This window comes from Homalodisca vitripennis, chromosome X (genome assembly GCF_021130785.1).
Source record: "Homalodisca vitripennis isolate AUS2020 chromosome X, UT_GWSS_2.1, whole genome shotgun sequence".
Lineage (NCBI taxonomy): Eukaryota > Metazoa > Arthropoda > Insecta > Hemiptera > Cicadellidae > Homalodisca > Homalodisca vitripennis.
In genome coordinates, this window is record NC_060215.1 from 77,135,817 (window position 1) to 77,157,658 (window position 21,842).

Sequence of the window (21,842 nt, forward strand, 5' to 3'; positions counted from 1 at the left end):
TCCGCAGACCAATAAAACTTGACAGACAGTATAGTTTATTATCAAGTTTTATAATTTAATTTAATCCCATCAACACTTCTAATCAGCAAGACTAATTTCTATATTTTTGTAAATGAGGAAAATAAATATATTTATATAAATTACTGGTAGCATAATAATTTAACTAGAAATGCCCTAGATTATTATGCAATTGTTACGTCGTCTACTCCTAGTTTCTCTAACCTGATTATAATTTGAATAAGGATAAGTTTGGAGTCATCTAACAGTTTTTATACTTGCGTGTGTATGCACATTTCGCTTAGTCAAATTCAAAGAACAAACTTTAATACTTCAAATATCAATACCTCCAAAATTTCATAGATAAAAAAAGTGCGCTGCTACATTTTAATACCCTTTTTTTGTATGCATGGAGGAATAATGTTCACGTATCGGAACAATACGCCAACATTTATTACCATATTTATCACATATACTGCGGCTCTATTTTGAGTGATGATAAGTATTTTAATAAGACAGCAGGCGCACTAGGGTGTCTGTTACAGTAAACGCGTTAATGTATAATAAACACTTTGATGATGTAATAACACTCCTAACTCTAGTGAAGTTCCGAAATCTATTATTTATGTACGTAAATATAGTTAGATTTGTACTTATAAAGTATTAGCACTCAATAGTATCTACTATTTCCAAAATGTATTTATAAATTTCTCATACGTAAAATATTGACATAATACTGTAAGCTGTACAAAATCATATTATATTTACTTGAATACAGCATTTTAGAGTATTTATTTGCGTATTATTAACAAAAAACCAAACTTGAAATACTAGGGTAGAAATTAGTTATAAACTATAGTATATATTTAGTTAGCTGCAAAAGTATAGAACACAAGGTGTTACACTTTGCTGACGTAAGCGCGCAATGATACACGAAAAGTAAAAAGGCGCTGAGGCTTAGTAATAGTGAACTATTTTAGTGTTGGCGGGTGCGGCCATCTTTGATAGTCCTTGTCGGTCTCTGTGTCGAGTGTATAAATCCTAATCAAATTTTTATCTAAATCCATCGAAGATGGCAGAAAGAGAAGATAATGTTTACAAGGCGAAGTTAGCTGAGCAGGCTGAAAGATATGATGGTGAGTAATATTTGGTTTATTTAAAGTAAGCAACTAAATATTGTTCATCGATTTGTCTTGCCGTTATTGACCAATCTTATACCGTATCCACCTATCACATTTTCTCTGCAACGAACACGAGGAGATATTTGCCTTAGAAATACAACTATCGTTAATCTTTATCCAAAAACTTTAGTCTATAATATCAGATTATGAGTAACAATCATATTGGTAATTGGAATTATGAAGGGTTGTGCTTCTAATATGTGTCAATTCTGATACTGTATAGGAAATCATTATGTAGCACTTCCCCTTATGTGTATAATACTAGTTTTTAATTATTGAAATTCAACAGCTGGTTTTCCAGCATTACTCGAGAATTAGTTTCCAGATACAGGTACATTATAAGAATAGGTAAAATGGGCCAAAACTTGGGATCATTTTTTTGGGTGGGAGACCAGACCTGGGGTGATGACTGGCAAGGGGTTCTATGGAGGCAAGTTCTCATTGTGTTACTGCTCATAAAGTCTTTACTGTATAAATTTATTTTCATGTGAAAAAGCTGTTTCTAAAACTAAATAAATTTAATATTTAATGTACTAATGAAATAATTTTAATAAGATACTACTAGGTTTATGTATTTAAATTTGTGGCTTTAGTAGTCTTAATAATTGAAACCCTAGATAAATCAAAAGCCAATGTTTGGTATTATAAGGAATATACTAGGCCTAATCAATCTTTCAATAATGTGCACACCCAAATTGAATTTTTTTTTTAACTGAGGAACTCTGACTGACGAGTTCACAGGTTGGTTGGTCAGGTCACGGAGGCCCAACTACATCACTGCAGAAGGTTTAGGCTAGATTAAACTTTTTTATTACTACGGTATAAATTATTTATTACTAGTGAGTTTCATATTTTCCTGCATAGGCTGTATTGTCAACTATATTCTTATGCTGTATGTGGATGGTATGTAGTAGGAAGACTCCATTTTGACAGCTCTTTAAAATGTAAACCCAATGTATTTTTATATATTGGTAAGTCTGGTAATTATATGTCCTAATTATAATCAATTTTCAAAAGTCATTGTTCAGCCTATTGTACCTTCATGCCTATATGATCTTTTGAGACCCTCAATTGTTTTATTCCATTACTAAAGCCCAAATTAGCCTAGGCTAAGTAGTATACATGGCATAATATAAAAAAGTAGAGCAGTCAACAATTAGGTAGTCAAATGTGTAACTTTCACCTTGTTTCACATTTGTCTTATGGCATCTGTAATGCAGTTTCATATAAAAATATTGTATTATAAGTATTGTTACTATGCTAAAGTGTATTATATTTATATAGAAAACCGTGTAGTATCTACGTAGGTGTTCTTAGAAAAACAAATCTGATTGATTGTTAAGCTGTGTAGAATAAAATATTCTGGGCTAGGCTAGGACTACTCTCTGGAAATTTGGTCTAAATGTATTACAATTTAAATGTGTATTATGTTTTAGGTACGATATAACATAAGTTCATGCTTTAGGCCTGTAAGCCTAGTAATTGATTGTTTGCTTTTTACAGGGTTACGCCCAATTGGATTTAGCCTAGTTAAATCTACCTATTGATTTTTTGTTATTGTAGGCCTAAAAAGAACCTTTTCATAAGCATTTTGTAAAAAAGGAAAAAATAATCACTAGCAGATATTGAAAATAATTAGTCACATTATCATTATATATTTGTTGTAAATTGTATCCCCTTAATTACCTAAATGAATACAACTTATTGAAGCATAACAATAAAACTTCATTTTACATAAGATGGAGTAATTTCAGCAATTTTTTTATTTTGACTAATTTATTGGTAATTTTTCATCTAACAATAAGGTATTTTCAAAATACCTTAAAAATTAATTATACAACATAACTATATAATATAAGTTACTCAATTTTCTAAGTACAGCTTGCCAAACAGCAAAAACAGGACTGCCATTACAGACTTTTGTGACTAGCACGTGGAAGAAAACCCGTTTACCTAACCTTATTTTCAACCCAATACAAAAGGTCGACTTGCATTTTAAACTTAATTTAAAGGTATTAGCCTAATTGGCGGTTTTTCAGCTGTGTGAAGTGTGCGATATGTGGTTGATACTGACATTCCCACATGCACATGTTGAAATGTAGAATATAGGCTATATTTGTTTATGCTGCTGAATAGTTTAATTTATAGTAACCTCTTATTACTAAGAAAGTGGTTATTTAGCCTAGGATAACTAAAGTAGATTTGGTCTACATAAATTACTCTCAAAGTATAGTAGGTTTTTAATTGTTTCTGACTTGATTTTCAGCTACTAGGTATAAATCAGTTTGTTCTGTTCAGCTGATTTGATTCTCACCAATTTATCAGATGTTATGCTCATTGTTGAGTGGCATATTGTTGGTGAATTTCAAATGTGCTCCTTGTTGAATTTTAGATCTAGTTGTATCAATGCTAATTCAGTTTGATGTACTAGGCCTTAGTTAGTTGCTACCCTTGATTTATATTTTGTACAATTATAGGCTAATAATGATCATATTTAGAAAAATAAACTTTAAAACTTATCCTACTTAATATTTCATTAAATATAATGAATGACTTTTAAAGCGCTAGTCTCTATTCTAACCAAACACACGTACAATACTTTATTTATTGTTATTAATGTTTATTTATATTTTGGAATCTATTATGAACAACACTAAAATACAAGAAAAATTTAAATAAATTTATTTTATTCTTATGGTACAGTTAATAACAACTTAATAGACTAGTTACTTAAATGTGTGCAATGTAGTCATGAATACTCATGGCAATTTGTGCTAGCTTGTTTAGTTACAAAACTTATTACAAAAATTGAGTTATTAGTTTAACATCAAAATCTGGGTTATATGGGAAACCACTGAAAATGTATGCTAAAAAATTACTTTTGTGTGATAAACCTCTAAACATTCATCTGGGAAGGGGCTGGGTTATATCGGGTTTGGTTTTGTTAAATTTGCCATTATTTGCAGGGTGTCTAGCATTCAGGTATTGTACATTAATTTACAGGGAAAATGCGAGTTATGTAAAGGAATTGTGATCAAAATGCGTCAAAACTTAAAAATAAACTAAGCTCATCTAACTCTGATGTTTTTTGATAAAGTTTAAGAATATTGGACAACGTAAAAGGGAGAGTAGAGGGTTGTGAGGTGAGTTGACAGTTCAAGGACACTTTCCAACAGTTAAAAGTGTTATGGTGTCACACCGGCCCGATGGCCGATCAGTTAAGTTCATCTATGTCTATAGTCTAGTTTTTGGTGGTGTACGGTGGTCAGTAGTTTTTATAATTTGTTATTGGCTTTGAAAGCAATATCATACTCATATGTTTCTTTTACTACTATAAATTTTAATTTAGCCTATGGAGTGAAATATATTTGTTCTAATAAACAAGTGTTACAAGAAAACTAAATTACTTCTTCATTTACCTTACTTATTCAAAATAAATTAAAATTTTTGCAAATAATGTGACAAAATGTTTAAATTTAATTTTTTTTAATCAACATTAGGTAGAACACATTAAAAAAAGAATACATTTTAATGTACTAGATATGTTTTTAAGGTAGTAACTAAACATTGTCTAGGCTTGGAAAAGACTTGCTCTACAATTTTTGGTTTGATTGTCATCGAAGATTTGTACTTGAAAAATGTGGCAATTATACAGGAATTTCATGATTGAAGTTAGCTGGGCACCATGATTTACAATGCTCAATTTACTGAACTTTGTGAATAAACACTGAAAGTAAACAGTCAATAAGTAACAATACTAGTTTAGATAGGCGAATTCAGTGTTGGGGATAATAAAAAATGAACAGCTATGAGTTTTTCTATGGATTGGTAATTACCATAAACAGCTATGTGTTTGCCATTGCCATAAAACCATTTTGTTAAGTCCAAACTGTAAAATGAATGTCTAACAAAATGAATGTCTAACAAAATGAATGTGTGTGTAATGTCTGCAGGATAGTTTCAATAGGTAATATTTTGTTTTCTACTGAGAGATTGACCTGTGTATATAACCACTAATATACATGTTTTAGTTATCAGTTCGGATCAATTAACAATAGCCTATTAGGTCAATATGAAGCATACAATATCTTTAGTAATTAAATTGCCACAATTGCATTATACTTAAATATAAACCATTGTTGTTATAGTAGGCTGATTAACAATATTCATCAACTGCAGTGAATCCAGTTAATTAAAAAGTGTTGATACCATAACATGTAATATCCCTATTGAAAACTTTGGCGTAGGCTAATTGTGTTTAGGCTACTTAAGAAAAAATATATATTTTTTAATTAAATTTTTATGACCGACAGTAGCTTAGTTTTATTCCAATATGTTAAATATGTATATTTCAATATATATACTGTAAATGCTCTGTGCTTGAAATAGAAACAATCACACAACTTTAAATTCTTTTTAATAAACCTGGGTATATTGACCTTACAATACTCTTTGAGAGGAAGTAAAATGCTTTTAAATAACTTTATGAAACAATTTTTGAGTTCACCTATGTTTGAATGTCTTTCTTCTGCCACTAGGCCAACATCCTGCTATTAAGCTTTGAAAATGGCTGCTTTCTGCCAATGCCCATTTTACTGAATGTGATTCCAAAGTGTTAATTAATCCCTCTTTCCTGGACATGAATGTATTGGTCTTCCAGATGTATGATCTATCCCATCAAGTAATTCACCACCAGTTTTTACGACAAATGAGAAAAGAATCAAAAATGAACTACTGATCTAATATTGTTGAAATATGTTGGCTCAGATAAAAAATCATTTCTTTGAAGCTCGTACTTCATACAAGAGGTAAAATATTCATAATGACTTAATGGAGTACTGATGCTTTGGTCCCTACTGCGTCTTAACACTCTTAACATTTGTTGTTTTTAGAGTTCTGCTTTAGAGAATATATCTTGGAAACTGTTAAATAACTAAAATCTCATGACATTGCAAAGGTTTTCAGAACAATTTGGGAATGAGAAAGAAAATAAGAAACCAAATTATCCTCTTTTTTTTAATGCCTGTCGTCACGTGCAAGGTTTTGTTTGTATTATAAGAAATACGGTAGTGATAAGAAGTATAAGGATTTGAACTTACACTATCTCTGATGGAAGCAATATAAAATTGTTAACTATTTTGTAACATAGCTCTGTACATATGGAAATTGGATCAGTTTCCAGATATCCCAAGAACTAGTCAACCAATACACCTTCTTTTCATCAAATGAAATGTATTTATGTATCAAAAGCCGTATTTTATATAATTACTTTTGCCAATAGTAATGATAGTTTTTAATAAAAACATGATAAAAAAAATTATAGCTAATTAAAAACAACTTTCAACAATAATAATAATATGAATGGGGATGTAATTTTATAATTTTTAAATTGATTCTCGTGTGCCACTTTCTGTGTGACCTAAACAGTATTTGACTGTGTTGACCATCAGATCTTCATTTATAAATTGCAGTACTATGGTATCTGTGGTATGGCCCTTAAATTGTTTGAATCTTGTATGTCTGATTAGAGGTGGTTTGTGTAAAAGGCGACGGTCATTTGTAGCTGAAGTTGGGCTGTCACAGGACCCCTTTTTATTCTTGTTTGCAATCAATCAATTGCCTGGAAATATAATTTGTCGTATCCATTTTTTTCAGACGATACCACTTTTGTTTCAACTGGCACAGAAATTGATATACTAAGTGCCAGTAATGTTAGAATGTCACAAAATGCTTCAAACTGGTTCGCTGTGAACAGTTTCTTGCTTAGTAAAGAAAACACTAAAACAGCCGGGGGCTTGTGTGCCTACCTGGACATATACATACAGAAACTTACGTCAGATTACTAAGCATCTTGATAGACCAAAAACTTAATGTGGGCCCCAGAAATTGAAAATTAACCTTCCAGTTATCTATGGTGGTGTTCCTGCTGTCCAGGCTTTTGCATCATATACAATTGCATTATATTCAATGTGTTTATTTAGATTTTTTCCATTTATTACTTTCTTACGATATACTGTTTTGGGATAGCTCTCATAAAATTATTGATATTCTAATTACACTGAAAAAGGTGATTCGGATTATAAGTAGAGCTGACTACTTATATTATTGTAAACCACGTTTCATTGAAGATTTTAACTGGACATCGACAAATACGTTTAAGCTTTTATAAATTATTTCTTATACACATATTTGTGTAAGTGGAAGAATAAAGATCGACTTTTATTATATCTAATGATAAAAATCATGGAATATTATTTTTTATTAGGTTGTTTTCTGTAATACATGCTAAACTTTAGCGTCTTACCTTAAATGCTTGGAAGATAGTGGACTTATTACACCACATACTTATACATAAAGGCTTAAATGCCATCAATAATGTAATAAATAATCCAATGACTTTGGAAACGTTTCTCCCGCTTAGCATAATTGTGGTGTCTCATGTAATTTCAAAGCATTTGGTGGTCTCCTGAGTGTAAGTAAAAAGTGAAGCAGGCAGTCCGATGTATTGTACACTGCTCAAATACTTAATTCAATGTAGACTACATTAAGCCACTCTCGAGAGTACATAGTCTTGTCCTACGCATAATTCATCTTCCATATAAAATGGAGGATTTAAAATGTATAATGTATGTTATTTATTAATTGTTCTTTAGTACAAGTGCATCACTAAGTCAACTACTTGTAGTTTCAGTCCAAACAAAACTTTTCAGTGCTGAACAGATCTCATCAAAAGAATTGAGCCATTCAACTTTAGATTAGGCGGTGAGATAGTTGCAGGAGGACTAAATATTTTAAAATTTTATTAAAGCTTTCTAAGTAATTTATTTGAGTTTAAAAATGTCTTAGATACCATGAGTTGGGTAAAGCTTTGATTTCATCTTTGTAAAATTGCACTTATTAAATAACGATTATATGTTATTAAACTTTGTAACTGTCACTAAAAATGAATAAGAGGGAATGTAATGAACCTGTTTTGCGCAGTGTAGTTCGTTTGTACCAACGTACTGTAGTCACTTCACAGAACATAAAGTGTTAAACTACGTGGAAATTTATTGACTAATGGTAATTAGGTCATAAAACATTGACCTTGCTTTGCAGTCAACATCATCATACTACTTATGGTTTTTTCTATTCATTATTGTTTCATTGTCATAAACGTTGTAGAATAATGTTTGTGAACTGTATAGTAATAAAATAGCCAACATCACTGTAAGGTGATATAATTTTTATAGTTTTGAACTATTGGTTTTGACTAATGTTATGTATTGGAGTACTCTAGTTGAGTTTCAGTCTTAAGAATAGACTTGCCAATGTCAATGCATTTTTGTAATGTTTAAAGAGGAGGGTTCTTATTTTTCATTGTATCACAAAGGCAAGCATTCTCTTCATGAGTTTTGCAGACTTTTCTCTTCTCTTGCTATATCTAATTATTCCTGGCAACATTACAACCAACTCAATTTCAACTCTTGTGTAATTCGAATAAACATATTTTTAACCGTTGCTCTACATGCAGAGTACAGTAAAACTTTATATCGTATCTAGCCTATTACTGATTCTTTTAATTCTAATCTCACAGATAATTTGTCGTATTACAAATAAGTATAAGGCATTTACATTTTTTTTAAAGGGGTATACGATTGGGTACTAAAATATATTTGTTTATTTATTTATTATTGTAGCTCCTTAAGCTCAGGAAAATTATTAACTCACCATAGGTTTGACAAGTTACACCCTGAGAACTTATTGACTAACTTGCATAATTACTAATTTTCAAACTTAGTTTTTATTTTTTACATTTACACTTTTCTTATGCTACGCTATTTAGCAATTTACTTTGTTTACTTTTTTTACTTACCTTTTTTACTTGGTAATTTATTTAGTAATGTTTGGCTTACAATTTAAATGATAATTAAAACTTATTCATTTAATGATCTGTTACCCTATATATGTTAATTGATCAACATTGTGTTAACAACTTACTGATGTAACATAACTATAACTACATTTTTTTAATGTTCTCGATTGTTATTAATATAGATGATTAACTCAGTAAATTTATAGTTTATTTTGAAATAACTAGGCCTATATAAAATTACCCTCTGTGTTTCTATCCTGGTCACTTGTAGTGTGCATTGTTATTATTAAATATGGAATCTTGATTTTAAATTACTTTATCTGTGACTGAATAATATACATAACTAACAGATAAATAAAATATATATTTGAGACATTATATATAAACATTCTGGCACTTACAGACTATTTATTCCAGAAGTATGCAGCATGATATTGGATGTAAAACAATTTACAGCAACTTTAAAACAAAAATAAACACAGCAATATGCACACAAATGTGTAACTGTAAGAATGGTTTGTGAAGGATTCTACATAATTTTTCAATATCTTGTACAATAATAATTTTATAAACATTATTCGATTACAATTAGGCTCAAAATATTTATATGATAAGTTATTCTATTGCTGGTTGGTTTGAGTTAGGATTAAACAGCCTTGGACAGCACAGGAAAGAGCAATATCATCAGACTATAGTTAAAACCATATCTAGGTCCATCTCTTCATATACACACTGCTGCTAATGTGTACAATCCTTGTTAGTTTCATACATTTCCAGGAAACTATGTACACGTCCTATACCACCATTAAACCTATTTCTAGCGTTACAGGTTGAGCCATGTTATTTATAACACCTTGTAAATGTGTACTGAGACACCATAAATGTCATGACTTTTAGAGGATTTAAAATTGTTTACAATATTTATTAAGAAGGATTGTTTGTATTAAACATAATATTTGTAATACTTACGTATCCCAGATATTTAATGCCAATCCATTTAATATCAACATTATTTCCTCAATCTTTGATTTAGTGGAAGTTCTTAAAATTATGATGAAATATTAATTTATGTCATGAAAAATATTAATAAAAAACACAATAAAAAATCACATTTTTGTTTATTGAAGGAAAAATTTTACTATTTATTCAATTAATACTAAAATGATGTACCATATACATTTAAAATTTGATTGATAACTTTACATTCAGTTGAGTTGCTTTATAAATTTCATGTGACAATAAAAAAAATCTTTGTTTAATTTCAGATTAGTAAACATTCTTGTAATTTAATAGAATGATTTACAAAAATTGTATTGATTTAAAAAAAAACAATTATTGGAGACGGAGCAGTTTACATGGTTACAACTTGGGGACCAAATGGCATTTTTGTTGATGGTCTTAATGTGTACTTCATAGTGTACTTTAATTCGTTTGTCTCATTATTTGAGGATAGGCTGAGATTCCAGACTTGGGTTAGCTTGTAAAAATGATGTGCCCGAACTAGGATTTGAACTTAATTACCTTGAAGTGGCACTAATCACACAACTACTAGGGATGAGGTCATTGGGACAAGACAAATACAATATAAGTGGTTTCATGGGCAAATTAAGTTCAAAGCTCATCTGAAAAACCTCCTGGTGTCAAAGGCCTTTTACTCTGTTGATGAGTTCATGACGTGCTGCTGGGATGAAAATTCTTTTTCATGTTTTAAAATATTTTAAAACATTGAGCAATGTTTTAATGTTTTAAAATATTAAGCAACACGATGCTCCCCGGTTCTGATATAGAACAATTGTTCTTTTTTATGTTGAGAACATCATTTAAATAATTTATATCATTAATATACTCCTTGATGCATGCAATGCACGTGTCAATTGCCACTAGGCAATAAAAATTATCATTATGCATTGAGTATCCCTTCTTATAAAATTGGTTACATAAAACAAGTTCCAGATTTGTTAAAAATTGTGCTATAGACGTAGATATTAATGTCAAACGGGCCATTCAGAGAGCAGAATGTAAAATATTTTAAAACCAACTTCCTGTCACTTGACTCATTCATTTGATATATTTATGTCTATTCAGGGCTATATTTTCTATTTTATTAGTATAATTATTGATTGTTTGTCCAATTTGGAAAATTAACGCATACTTTACATGTCCCTTGTTTCTACATTCCCTATTCTTGCAAGTACATGTGCCTGTGCTAAATAAATAGTTCACATTGGTCCACAGGTAGTACTAAACACCATTCTATAAAACTTACCACTGGAAGAATGGTGACTGGTTTGTGTAGACTTTTTGAATATCAATAGAACACTCATGTATTTAATTAACAATTTTTGTAGTGCTCTGTTTTGGCTTGTTTGTTAACTATATTTAGGCTGTTTTTTTTTTATGACAAGTTGTTACTACTACTCCACCAGTATTCAATCACTGTATAAAAATAACAATATTGTGTATAAACTTTTTCCCATCTATAAGTCACACATCTACAGTAAAAAGAGTTTGGGCAATTTCTAATTAAATTAGGTAGAGGTTTATATTCACACATTAACAAAGTTTTGTGACATTTTATAACAAAATGAACTATACTGCTATTTTATTCAGAATTGACAAATATCATATTTGAAATATTTCTGTATCTGTATATGTTATTATATAATAAAGAGTTGTTCTAAAGCCATCCAATTTTGCACCAAACTTTAATTGTCATTGTAATAAAGGAACATTCGCATTATGTTGTTTACCTACAAGAAATTAGTATACATGTACTATTCTTTTGCAGAAAAAGATGTTTACACTTGAACTCCTGTCTGAGTATTAAATATAATTTATATTCCATTATTTCAAGTTAATTTAAAATTAATTTGAGTTAGTATATATAATGACTGCAGACTGCAGTTTATCAGTTATTAGCACTAAAAATTTTAATACAAGTGGTAATAACTTATTATTTATTATAGTAGGCTCCAAGAAGAGTAATAATTTGTGGATTATGAGTAAAAGACCTGGCTCTTCCATTCTGGCCTATAGAATCAGCTGATCTTACATCAAAGAACTATTTCTTATGGGTTGTGTAGTAATGCAGTTAAAGGACCACTTGCCCAGACTGCTGAATCAAATTGTTTTTGTGTAATACAAGATATGCATTTTAGCATATGAAACGAGTAAAGATATCGTTTGGGATGTATGATGTATATCGTTTTAGAATATGAAACGAGTAAAGATATTTGGGATATGTATGATATACAGCTATAGCGGTCACATTGAATATTTGTAAGTAGATTCTGTACTCCTTACTGTAAGTGTTATCATATGTAATTTAATTTATTCTAATACGTTTTCAGTTAGAAATACAGAGATATGTCGGTAACATATATGTACAGTGTATAATATATACACACGTACACAAGAACTATAAGTTGCCTCTGTATGTTTAAGTGAGTTAAAAATGAAGGGAAGGCAAAACTGAACTAATCTTATCTAACAAGCTAACAATTGTTAAGTTTATTTGTCAGTAAAAAGTACCATAATCTGAGGTGTAAATGAGTTTTTTGGGTGTTGTTCTGAAGTAATGATCCTGCCACTTCTCCAACATACTTTTCTTAGGAGTAATGGCTGATGCTTAAAGAAATATTTAAAATCATAAACTAAAGATTGGGGTGTAATACAATTGTACAGAATTTTAAAAGGATACTTGACAGACAGACGTGGAAGAATCCATCTTACATTGTAAGAAGTATAAGATTGTTCCTCTCTCAAGAACTGTTCATATTCACAAAGCCATTGTTCCCAAGTCTCAACTTGGCTTGCTAACTAAGCCCTTACTCTTCTATGTACATTTCCCACCAAATGAGTCTTATTGTCCTTCTTTTTATACATTAACTAACCCAACCACACCAGCAATCAATAATATTTTTATTTGTTGCAACCGAATAGAATTTTTATTTTATTGTGATAAATCATTATCAATAAAAATTATTACTTTAGTATATATAAGTCTTCAATATTGAAGGTCTAAAAACACTGATACTCCTCATAAGATTGAATAGTCAAGTTATGTTCAGATATATGTTTTGGTTTTTGTTTTATTAATACAACAATTGTCCAGGAAATATGATTAAATCATAGTATAAACACAATTTGTTAAGTTTATTTAAAACAATAGTCTTGATTTAGGTATGGATCAAATACATACAGAAGACAGCGAGACAAATAAAAGAATCTATGAAAAGCCACAATTAGCTGTGGCTACAATATTTCATTTGATTTATTCTTTTAAATACATGAATACTTGTAAAATACATAGGTTAAACAAATACTCAAACTGCTTTAAATGTCATAATTAATAATAACATCTAAATGCTGAAGGTCTTTTGTTTCTACTATAGTATGTTATTTATTGTCATATAACTATAATTATGATTAAGATAAGTTCTTTTAAATAGACTCGCTTTAATTTATTAAAATTGTTTTACTGGGTGAAATTTAGTTATATGTTGACTGAATTCAGTTAAAATTTTTTTTTAATATGCTGCTGCCTTAGTAATGACTGAGTCTATTGATTCATTGTTGCTCCTGTACAATGGTTAACGTGGCAGACGTATTTTTCTCGATATTTCTATTTGGGAAACAAATTCAATATGTGAATTAATATACTAGAAGCTATTCTTGCGATTATTATAATTACTGACCATGACACTGAGAAGAATAAATACCTGCTGCGTTATGTCAGACTGAGGCACCTTTTAATGTCTTATAAGGTATCACAGAAGAAACCCACAAATTTAAAGTTAATTGAACATTCAAACTTTGTACCATTGACAAATGATTTCATGTGCTATTATAAAAATCCTTTATGGAGTTAATATGTGAATGATTTTACACCATTTCATTGATGGCTTAGTAAGTGACAGGTTTATATTCATCTTTAAGAGTAGAACCTAACCTTGCCCATAGTTATTTAAATTGTATTGAGTATGGAACTGTAATTCCTGACAGCTTATAGTTTCATGGCTTGTTAAAGGATAATATGAAAAAAGATTTAGTGTTCTGTAACTCAAAGTTCAACACAATACACAAACGGAATTAAATAATTACTCTAAATCAATTAGAGGAGCAATTAGCTTTACAAGTTTAATCCCTTCCGCACCATTCTTTTTTCAATTAGTACTTGCCAAAACAACCAAGGCGTTTTTGAAGTATGTCACAAAGGTTTACTTAATTTAGTCTTAACTTTTTCATTTTTAACATAATTTAATAGTTCTTTCCATAATGTTTGGCTCAGTAAGTGCACGTTATAAATATATAAGCAAGATTTGCATATATATATATATATATGTATAAATAAGTTTCTGTATACAAAAAAAAACAAATTATTCAAAATAATATAGTGTGATTAAAATAAGTGATCAGGTAAAAGGTATTTGGTACACAAACAACATGTATACATAAACACAATTTTAATTATTATTATCTATTAAGTTACAAGCATCCGAAAAAATATTATGACAAGTGGAAGGGTTTTTACCTTTTCTCCAAACATGTCATAGATAGAAGATATGATGTTTGGAAGAATTAATAATACTGTTTTTTCACACACACAAACACAAACAAGACACTCATGTAATATGACCAGTAATAGACATTGACAATGATGAGTATCAGAACTGTATCAGTTGTGCAATAATTATTTAAAATTATATTGATTAGATCATGTACATCTAATTTTTTCTGAACAGATAGTTAATGTCCCAAATTCACTCTTGGCAAAGAAAGATTCCTTTATTTACCTTTTACTTTTGTTTTTACTAACTTATGTAATGGAAGTTAATATTATAATACGTTTTTATTTGCTTATATTTTTTATTATTTAATATGTTCCATGACATTTTTATACTAAAAAGCATACCATCAATACTATTAACTAATGATGGACTTGAATATTTTCAGTTATTTCAATCAAATATTTGAGGTTTATGATTTGTTCATATGGTACTAGATTGTATTAAATATAAACAATATTGTTCAATATTAATGTTTTATGTTGAAACAAAATATATAGTTAACCACATCTTTCTACATAATCTCAATCTTGAAAAATAAATTTTACTATTGTAACTTTTTAATTAAATTTTCTCCAAAGGAGTGTGTTGTGCCCAATGTCAATTGTGCAACAGTTGATCAGTGTTGTTTTTTGACATTTAACTGTTCATCAAAGCCTCCAAAGTGGACTAATGAGATAAAAGTACTATTTGATTAAATGTTTCATCAATCAAATATGTTCATTGTCTAGTAGCAGCTCAAGTTAAATGGATGGATTCAATCGCCTGTTTTAAATATTTCTGGTATAGAACTGCGAATATATGTTAGATTGACAACATTTATTTCAACCATAAATTGCTTCAAAATATCGCTTGTTTGACTTAATTTTTAGTCAGTGCTTGACTTCTGTTACTTTGTATTTATTTGGTTGCTGCATCTCATTCATAATGCACTGTTAAATATTAAAGTTGCCTTTTTGACATTTTCAGATTCTTTCAGACCTTAGTATTAATGGTCTAATTACAAGCTTCATGTTTATAATCGAAACTTTAAATATAAAGTCTGTTTAATTTATAACCATTACAGTTATCCTGTTCCGATTCCCGTTTTCACTTCCTGAATCAATGAACTTTACTATACATATTTATTTATTTATTTGTTACTTTTATCCCTTTGGATTTTCCTTATCAGGGTTGGATACTGAGGTATCTCCAGCATACTTGTTATTTTATGCCCGTTTGCTTAATAGTAGGGTGACTGATATTTATGCTCAGGTACTTTTTGCCTTGTATAGTAGGGCATGTAAGTGGCTCTGGTATGAAATTCATATAGTCAGGTTTGAATTTAACTCGGATGTATTCTGCTTTGTTTTGATCTTTGAGTATCTGTAGCAAATTATCTCATCCAACCTTTTTACTTCACAAGTTCTGTATAAGCTTTTCTGTCAATGGATGTTTACTCTCTTGCAATTTTAGTTTTACAGAAAACTGTAATTACGGATTTTAGATTGATTCCAGGAATTACATTAAGATCCCAAAGCGTGTGTCAATATACGGTAGAGATTTGAAAAGTAATCATTATAGGTAAAACCAGAAAATGTTCAAAACAATTGATGAACCCGTCGACTGCATCATTTATGCGGTTTTTGATAGCAAGGAACATTTTCTATGTTTTGGGACATTCATAGACAGATAAGTGAAGTGTAGGGCTCTAATGCAATGAATGACAGCAAAGTGCGGAAGTGGGTGAGAGCTTTCAAAGATGGACAGGAAAATGTCCATGATGAACCGCGATCTGGTTAGCCATCAGTGATCACAGGTGACGAGACATGGATTTCTCACATAACACCAGAAACGAAACGCCAATGTAATGGCGTCAAACTATGTCTCCGGTTAAAGTCAAGACCAAACAAACACTCTCATAAGCAAGGTTATGGCGACTGTATTTTGGGATAGACATGGAATATTGTTAGTTGAGTAACAAGGAAGAACAATAAATGCAATTATTGCGATACTCTGATTAAAGTTCAACGTACAATACAGAATAAACAACGTGGCCTATTGACATCTACAGTTCTTTTGTTGCATGACAATGCCAGACCTCTCTCTGCCATCCAAACCCAAAATCTCATCAGATCATTTGGTTGTTAGGAACAGACTGACACACCGTACAGCACTGACTTGGCTCCGAGCGTACTTGTTTTTACTTGTTTCGCTCCAAGTGATGACCGACGGCACAGACGTTCATCAATACCGCTTGTGAACTGATAAAGACAGCACAGCCGTCTGTCAACTCTCCGCTATTATTACGCGAAAACCGTTTTAAGTTATAAAGACATAACTTGCACTAGTCAAATCCTCTACTCATAAATATCAATTCATTTTATATAGTTTATATTTGTAATATTACTCGTTGTCAGCTGATATCGATCTGAATGCCTTACAGCATGCAGCTGGTGACACGCTGTATGGCCTTGATGATCTTTGTTGTTAGGTTATTAGGTAGGCTGTTTATAATTTAGTGTTATGTTGTGAAATGGGTGATCCTCGTTGTTCAAATGATATACGTGAACTATTGGATGATGAAAATATACTAGTTCTGGTGATGAAAGTGACATATTGGCAAATGAAGTGCATGATGATATTTCTTTGTCAGATTTGTTGTCAGGTAGTCTTGATGATTATAAACTGGTGGAATGTGAGTTGGGTTTGTGAACAAATTGATAATAACAGTGACAACAATTCTTCATCTGATATATAATATCTGATGTTCCTCTTAACCAAAGAATTCATCAAACACCAATATGGATGTGTAGGCCTACTGCCATAAAAGTAGTACTTACTTAACATTTTTGTCAAAAAACTCATACTTAACATTTTTGTCAAAAAACTCTTACTTAACATTTTTGTCAAAAAACTGTTTTGTATTGTAAACAAGTGTACATATATGTTTTACTCCTTTTGTTCACTATAAAACTGTGTATATTTTGTACATTTACAGTATCTACTATCTCAAGTCATGTGAAAGTTACATAGAGTGAAACTTAGAAAACAAAAAAGTTATAATACACATTTTTGAATTTATGTACAAATAAAAAACAATACTCAAGTAAGTGCATATTTTTATTACTTTAAAATTTTCTCTGGTTTCTAACAAACAAAAACTATATATAACACTTATTAATTATCGTTTAGCACATAATTTTAAAACATATCTGAAAAATATGTTGCACAAACACAAAATCAATGTATCATTTTGGGATTTTCTTATTATCAGTATCGGAGGGGTTAAAGGAGTTTTCTCAGCAGTAAGCTTCAACAACTGATGACAAGCTGAAAGAAGGAGATAAAAGATTTGTTGTCCTTACAGGCGGCAAGACTTTTGTGACATCAGCATTCTAAAGCTTGTAGAACAGTTTAAACAAAAATGGAAAAACTATGTTGAAAAATAAAGCAAGATCTCGGGAATCAAACACAAGTTTTTTTTTAATCTGTTATTTGTTTTAATTTGCAATCGGACCTTAATTTCTGGATGACCCTTTTATTTCCTCACCTAACACTTTCTTATGACCAGTTGTTCCTTTACCTTATGTGTTGCTGAGCTATCAGCCAGTACACTCTGTGTATGATGAATTCTATAGCAGCAATCATCTAACTTTCTTAAACCTAATTTAAATCCTGCAGAGCTGTAAAAAATGTCTTTTATTTTCTTTCTCTTCCAGATTAAATGGCTTAAGTATAAAATTCACAACTCTTAACTATTACATTTAAGTAAATTGCAATTATAACTGAGATAATTTTATATATATATATATATATATATATATATATATTATACATACACTGTAAAAAATACTGTGAACAGAAAAAAATACTTGTTTAAAATTATATTACTAATCTGCTTACTAATATACAATAATAATTTTAATTTATATCATTACAGTACATAGAAAAAGACAATTACATGTGTTTAAGAAAAATATTTTGAAATGTTAATAAAGCAACAAGCTATCAATAATTCAAGAGAATAAATATACCCTTCAAAGGAACAGGTTAAAGTACCTTGTTTGAAGGTGGGAGTTATCAATTTTTGAAAGAAAAAAAATCAAATTTTAAATACAGGAGGTCCATCTAAACTTTAAACCCTTTTATTTTGATCATTATGAACATGAAGACTACAGAAAAATTCAAAACGGAAATGGTCCCCAGATCATCATAAGTAAAAGAGAGTAACCATTTTTAATTTTATTCTTGTTTTTTGCAAGAAAAATTGATCTTTAATTACTATTGGTAGTGTATTATAAAATGTAGGTCCTAAAAATAAGAATGTCTTATTTTAGACATAAAAGAAATTTAGATAATATAATTTTTCCTTGACTGAACTGTTGAGTTTCTAATTTATATTATAATCAATGTAATTTAAAACTTAAAATACATAAAGATGTCACAGAGGCAGAATTCCAAGTAATGCAAATAATTGGAATGGATGGATTCAATCGCCTGTTTTTAAATATTTCTGGTATAGAACTGCGAATATATGTTAGATTGACAACATTTATTTCAACCATAAATTGCTTCAAAATATCGCTTGTTTGACTTAATTTTTAGTCAGTGCTTGACTTCTGTTACACTTTGTATTTATTTGGTTGCTGCAATCTCATTCATAATGCACTGTTAAATATTAAAGTTGCCTTTTTGACATTTTCAGATTCTTTCAGACCTTAGTATTAATGGTCTAATTACAAGCTTCATGTTTATAATCGAAACTTTAAATATAAAGTCCTGTTTAATTTATAACCATTACAGTTATCCTGTTCCGATTCCCGTTTTTCACTTCCTGAATCAATGAACTTTACTATACATATTTATTTATTTATTTGTTACTTTTATCCCTTTTGGATTTTCCTTATCAGGGTTGGATACTGAGGTATCTCCAGCATACTTGTTATTTTATGCCCGTTTGCTTAATAGTAGGGTGACTGATATTTATGCTCAGGTACTTTTTGCCTTGTATAGTAGGGCATGTAAGTGGCTCTGGTATGAAATTCATATAGTCAGGTTTGAATTTAACTCGGATGTATTCTGCTTTGTTTTGATCTTTGAGTATCTGTAGCAAATTATCTCATCCAACCTTTTTACTTCACAAGTTCTGTATAAGCTTTTCTGTCAATGGATGTTTTACTCTCTTGCAATTTTAGTTTTACAGAAAACTGTAATTACGGATTTTAGATTGATTCCAGAATTACATTAAGATCCCAAAGCGTGTGTCAATATACGGTAGAGATTTGAAAAGTAATCATTATAGGTAAAAACCAGAAAATGTTCAAAACAATTGATGAACCCGTCGACTGCATCATTTATGCGGTTTTTGATAGCAAGGAACATTTTCTATGTTTTGGGACATTCATAGACAGATAAGTGAAGTGTAGGGCTCTAATGCAATGAATGACAGCAAAGTGCGGAAGTGGTGAGAGCTTTCAAAGATGGACAGGAAAATGTCCATGATGAACCGCGATCTGGTTAGCCATCAGTGATCACAGGTGACGAGACATGGATTTCTCACATAACACCAGAAACGAAACGCCAATGTAATGGCGTCAAACTATGTCTCCGGTTAAAGTCAAGACCAAACAAACACTCTCATAGCAAGGTTATGGCGACTGTATTTTGGGATAGACATGGAATATTGTTAGTTGAGTAACAAGGAAGAACACAATAAATGCAATTATTGCGATACTCTGATTAAAGTTCAACGTACAATACAGAATAAACAACGTGGCCTATTGACATTCTACAGTTCTTTTGTTGCATGACAATGCCAGACCTCTCTCTGCCATCCAAAACCAAAATCTCATCAGATCATTTGGTTGTTAGGAACAGACTGACACACCGTACAGCACTGACTTGGCTTCCGAGCGTACTTGTTTTTACTTGTTTTCGCTCCAAGTGATGACCGACGGCACAGACGTTCATCAATACCGCTTGTGAACTGATAAAGACAGCACAGCCGTCTGTCAACTCTCCGCTATTATTACGCGAAAACCGTTTTAAGTTATAAAGACCATAACTTGCACTAGTCAAATCCTCTACTCATAAATATCAATTCATTTTATATAGTTTATATTTGTAATATTACTCGTTGTCAGCTGATATCGATCTGAATGCCTTACAGCATGCAGCTGGTGACACGCTGTATGGCCTTGATGATCTTTGTTGTTAGGTTATTAGGTAGGCTGTTTATAATTTAGTGTTATGTTGTGAAATGGGTGATCCTCGTTGTTCAAATGATATACGTGAACTATTGGATGATGAAAATATACTAGTTCTGGTGATGAAAGTGACATATTGGCAAATGAAGTGCATGATGATATTTCTTTGTCAGATTTGTTGTCAGGTAGTCTTGATGATTATAAACTGGTGGAATGTGAGTTGGGTTTGTGAACAAATTGATAATAACAGTGACAACAATTCTTCATCTGATATATAATATCTGATGTTCCTCTTAACCAAAGAATTCATCAAACACCAATATGGATGTGTAGGCCTACTGCCATAAAAGTAGTACTTACTTAACATTTTTGTCAAAAAACTCATACTTAACATTTTTGTCAAAAAACTCTTACTTAACATTTTTGTCAAAAAACTGTTTTGTATTGTAAACAAGTGTACATATATGTTTTACTCCTTTTGTTCACTATAAAACTGTGTATATTTTGTACATTTACAGTATCTACTATCTCAAGTCATGTGAAAGTTACATAGAGTGAAACTTAGAAAACAAAAAAGTTATAATACACATTTTTGAATTTATGTACAAATAAAAAACAATACTCAAGTAAGTGCATATTTTTATTACTTTAAAATTTTCTCTGGTTTCTAACAAACAAAAACTATATATAACACTTATTAATTATCGTTTAGCACATAATTTTAAAACATATCTGAAAAATATGTTGCACAAACACAAAATCAATGTATCATTTTGGGATTTTCTTATTATCAGTCGGAGGGTTAAAGGAGTTTCTCAGCAGTAAGCTTCAACACTGATGACAAGCTGAAAGAAGGAGATAAAGATTTGTTGTCCTTACAGGCGGCAAGACTTTTGTGACATCAGCATTCTAAAGCTTGTAGAACAGTTTAAACAAAAATGGAAACTATGTTGAAAAATAAAGCAAGATCTCGGGAATCAAACACAAGTTTTTTTTTAATCTGTTATTTGTTTTAATTTGCAATCGGACCTTAATTTCTGGATGACCCTTTTAT

The 21,842-nt window shown here is 30.4% G+C and overlaps 1 protein-coding gene across 1 annotated transcript in view; it reads left to right on the forward strand.

The window, feature by feature from the left end:
* The first annotated feature begins 963 nt into the window (after positions 1 to 963).
* LOC124369233 (14-3-3 protein epsilon) overlaps positions 964 to 21,842 on the forward strand; it is a 32,337-nt gene continuing 11,458 nt past the window's right edge. The window contains exon 1 of the mRNA XM_046827112.1: positions 964 to 1,133. Within this exon, the coding sequence (XP_046683068.1) occupies positions 1,070 to 1,133 (64 nt within the window). The 5' untranslated portion in view covers positions 964 to 1,069. The remainder of the gene's footprint in view (positions 1,134 to 21,842) is intronic.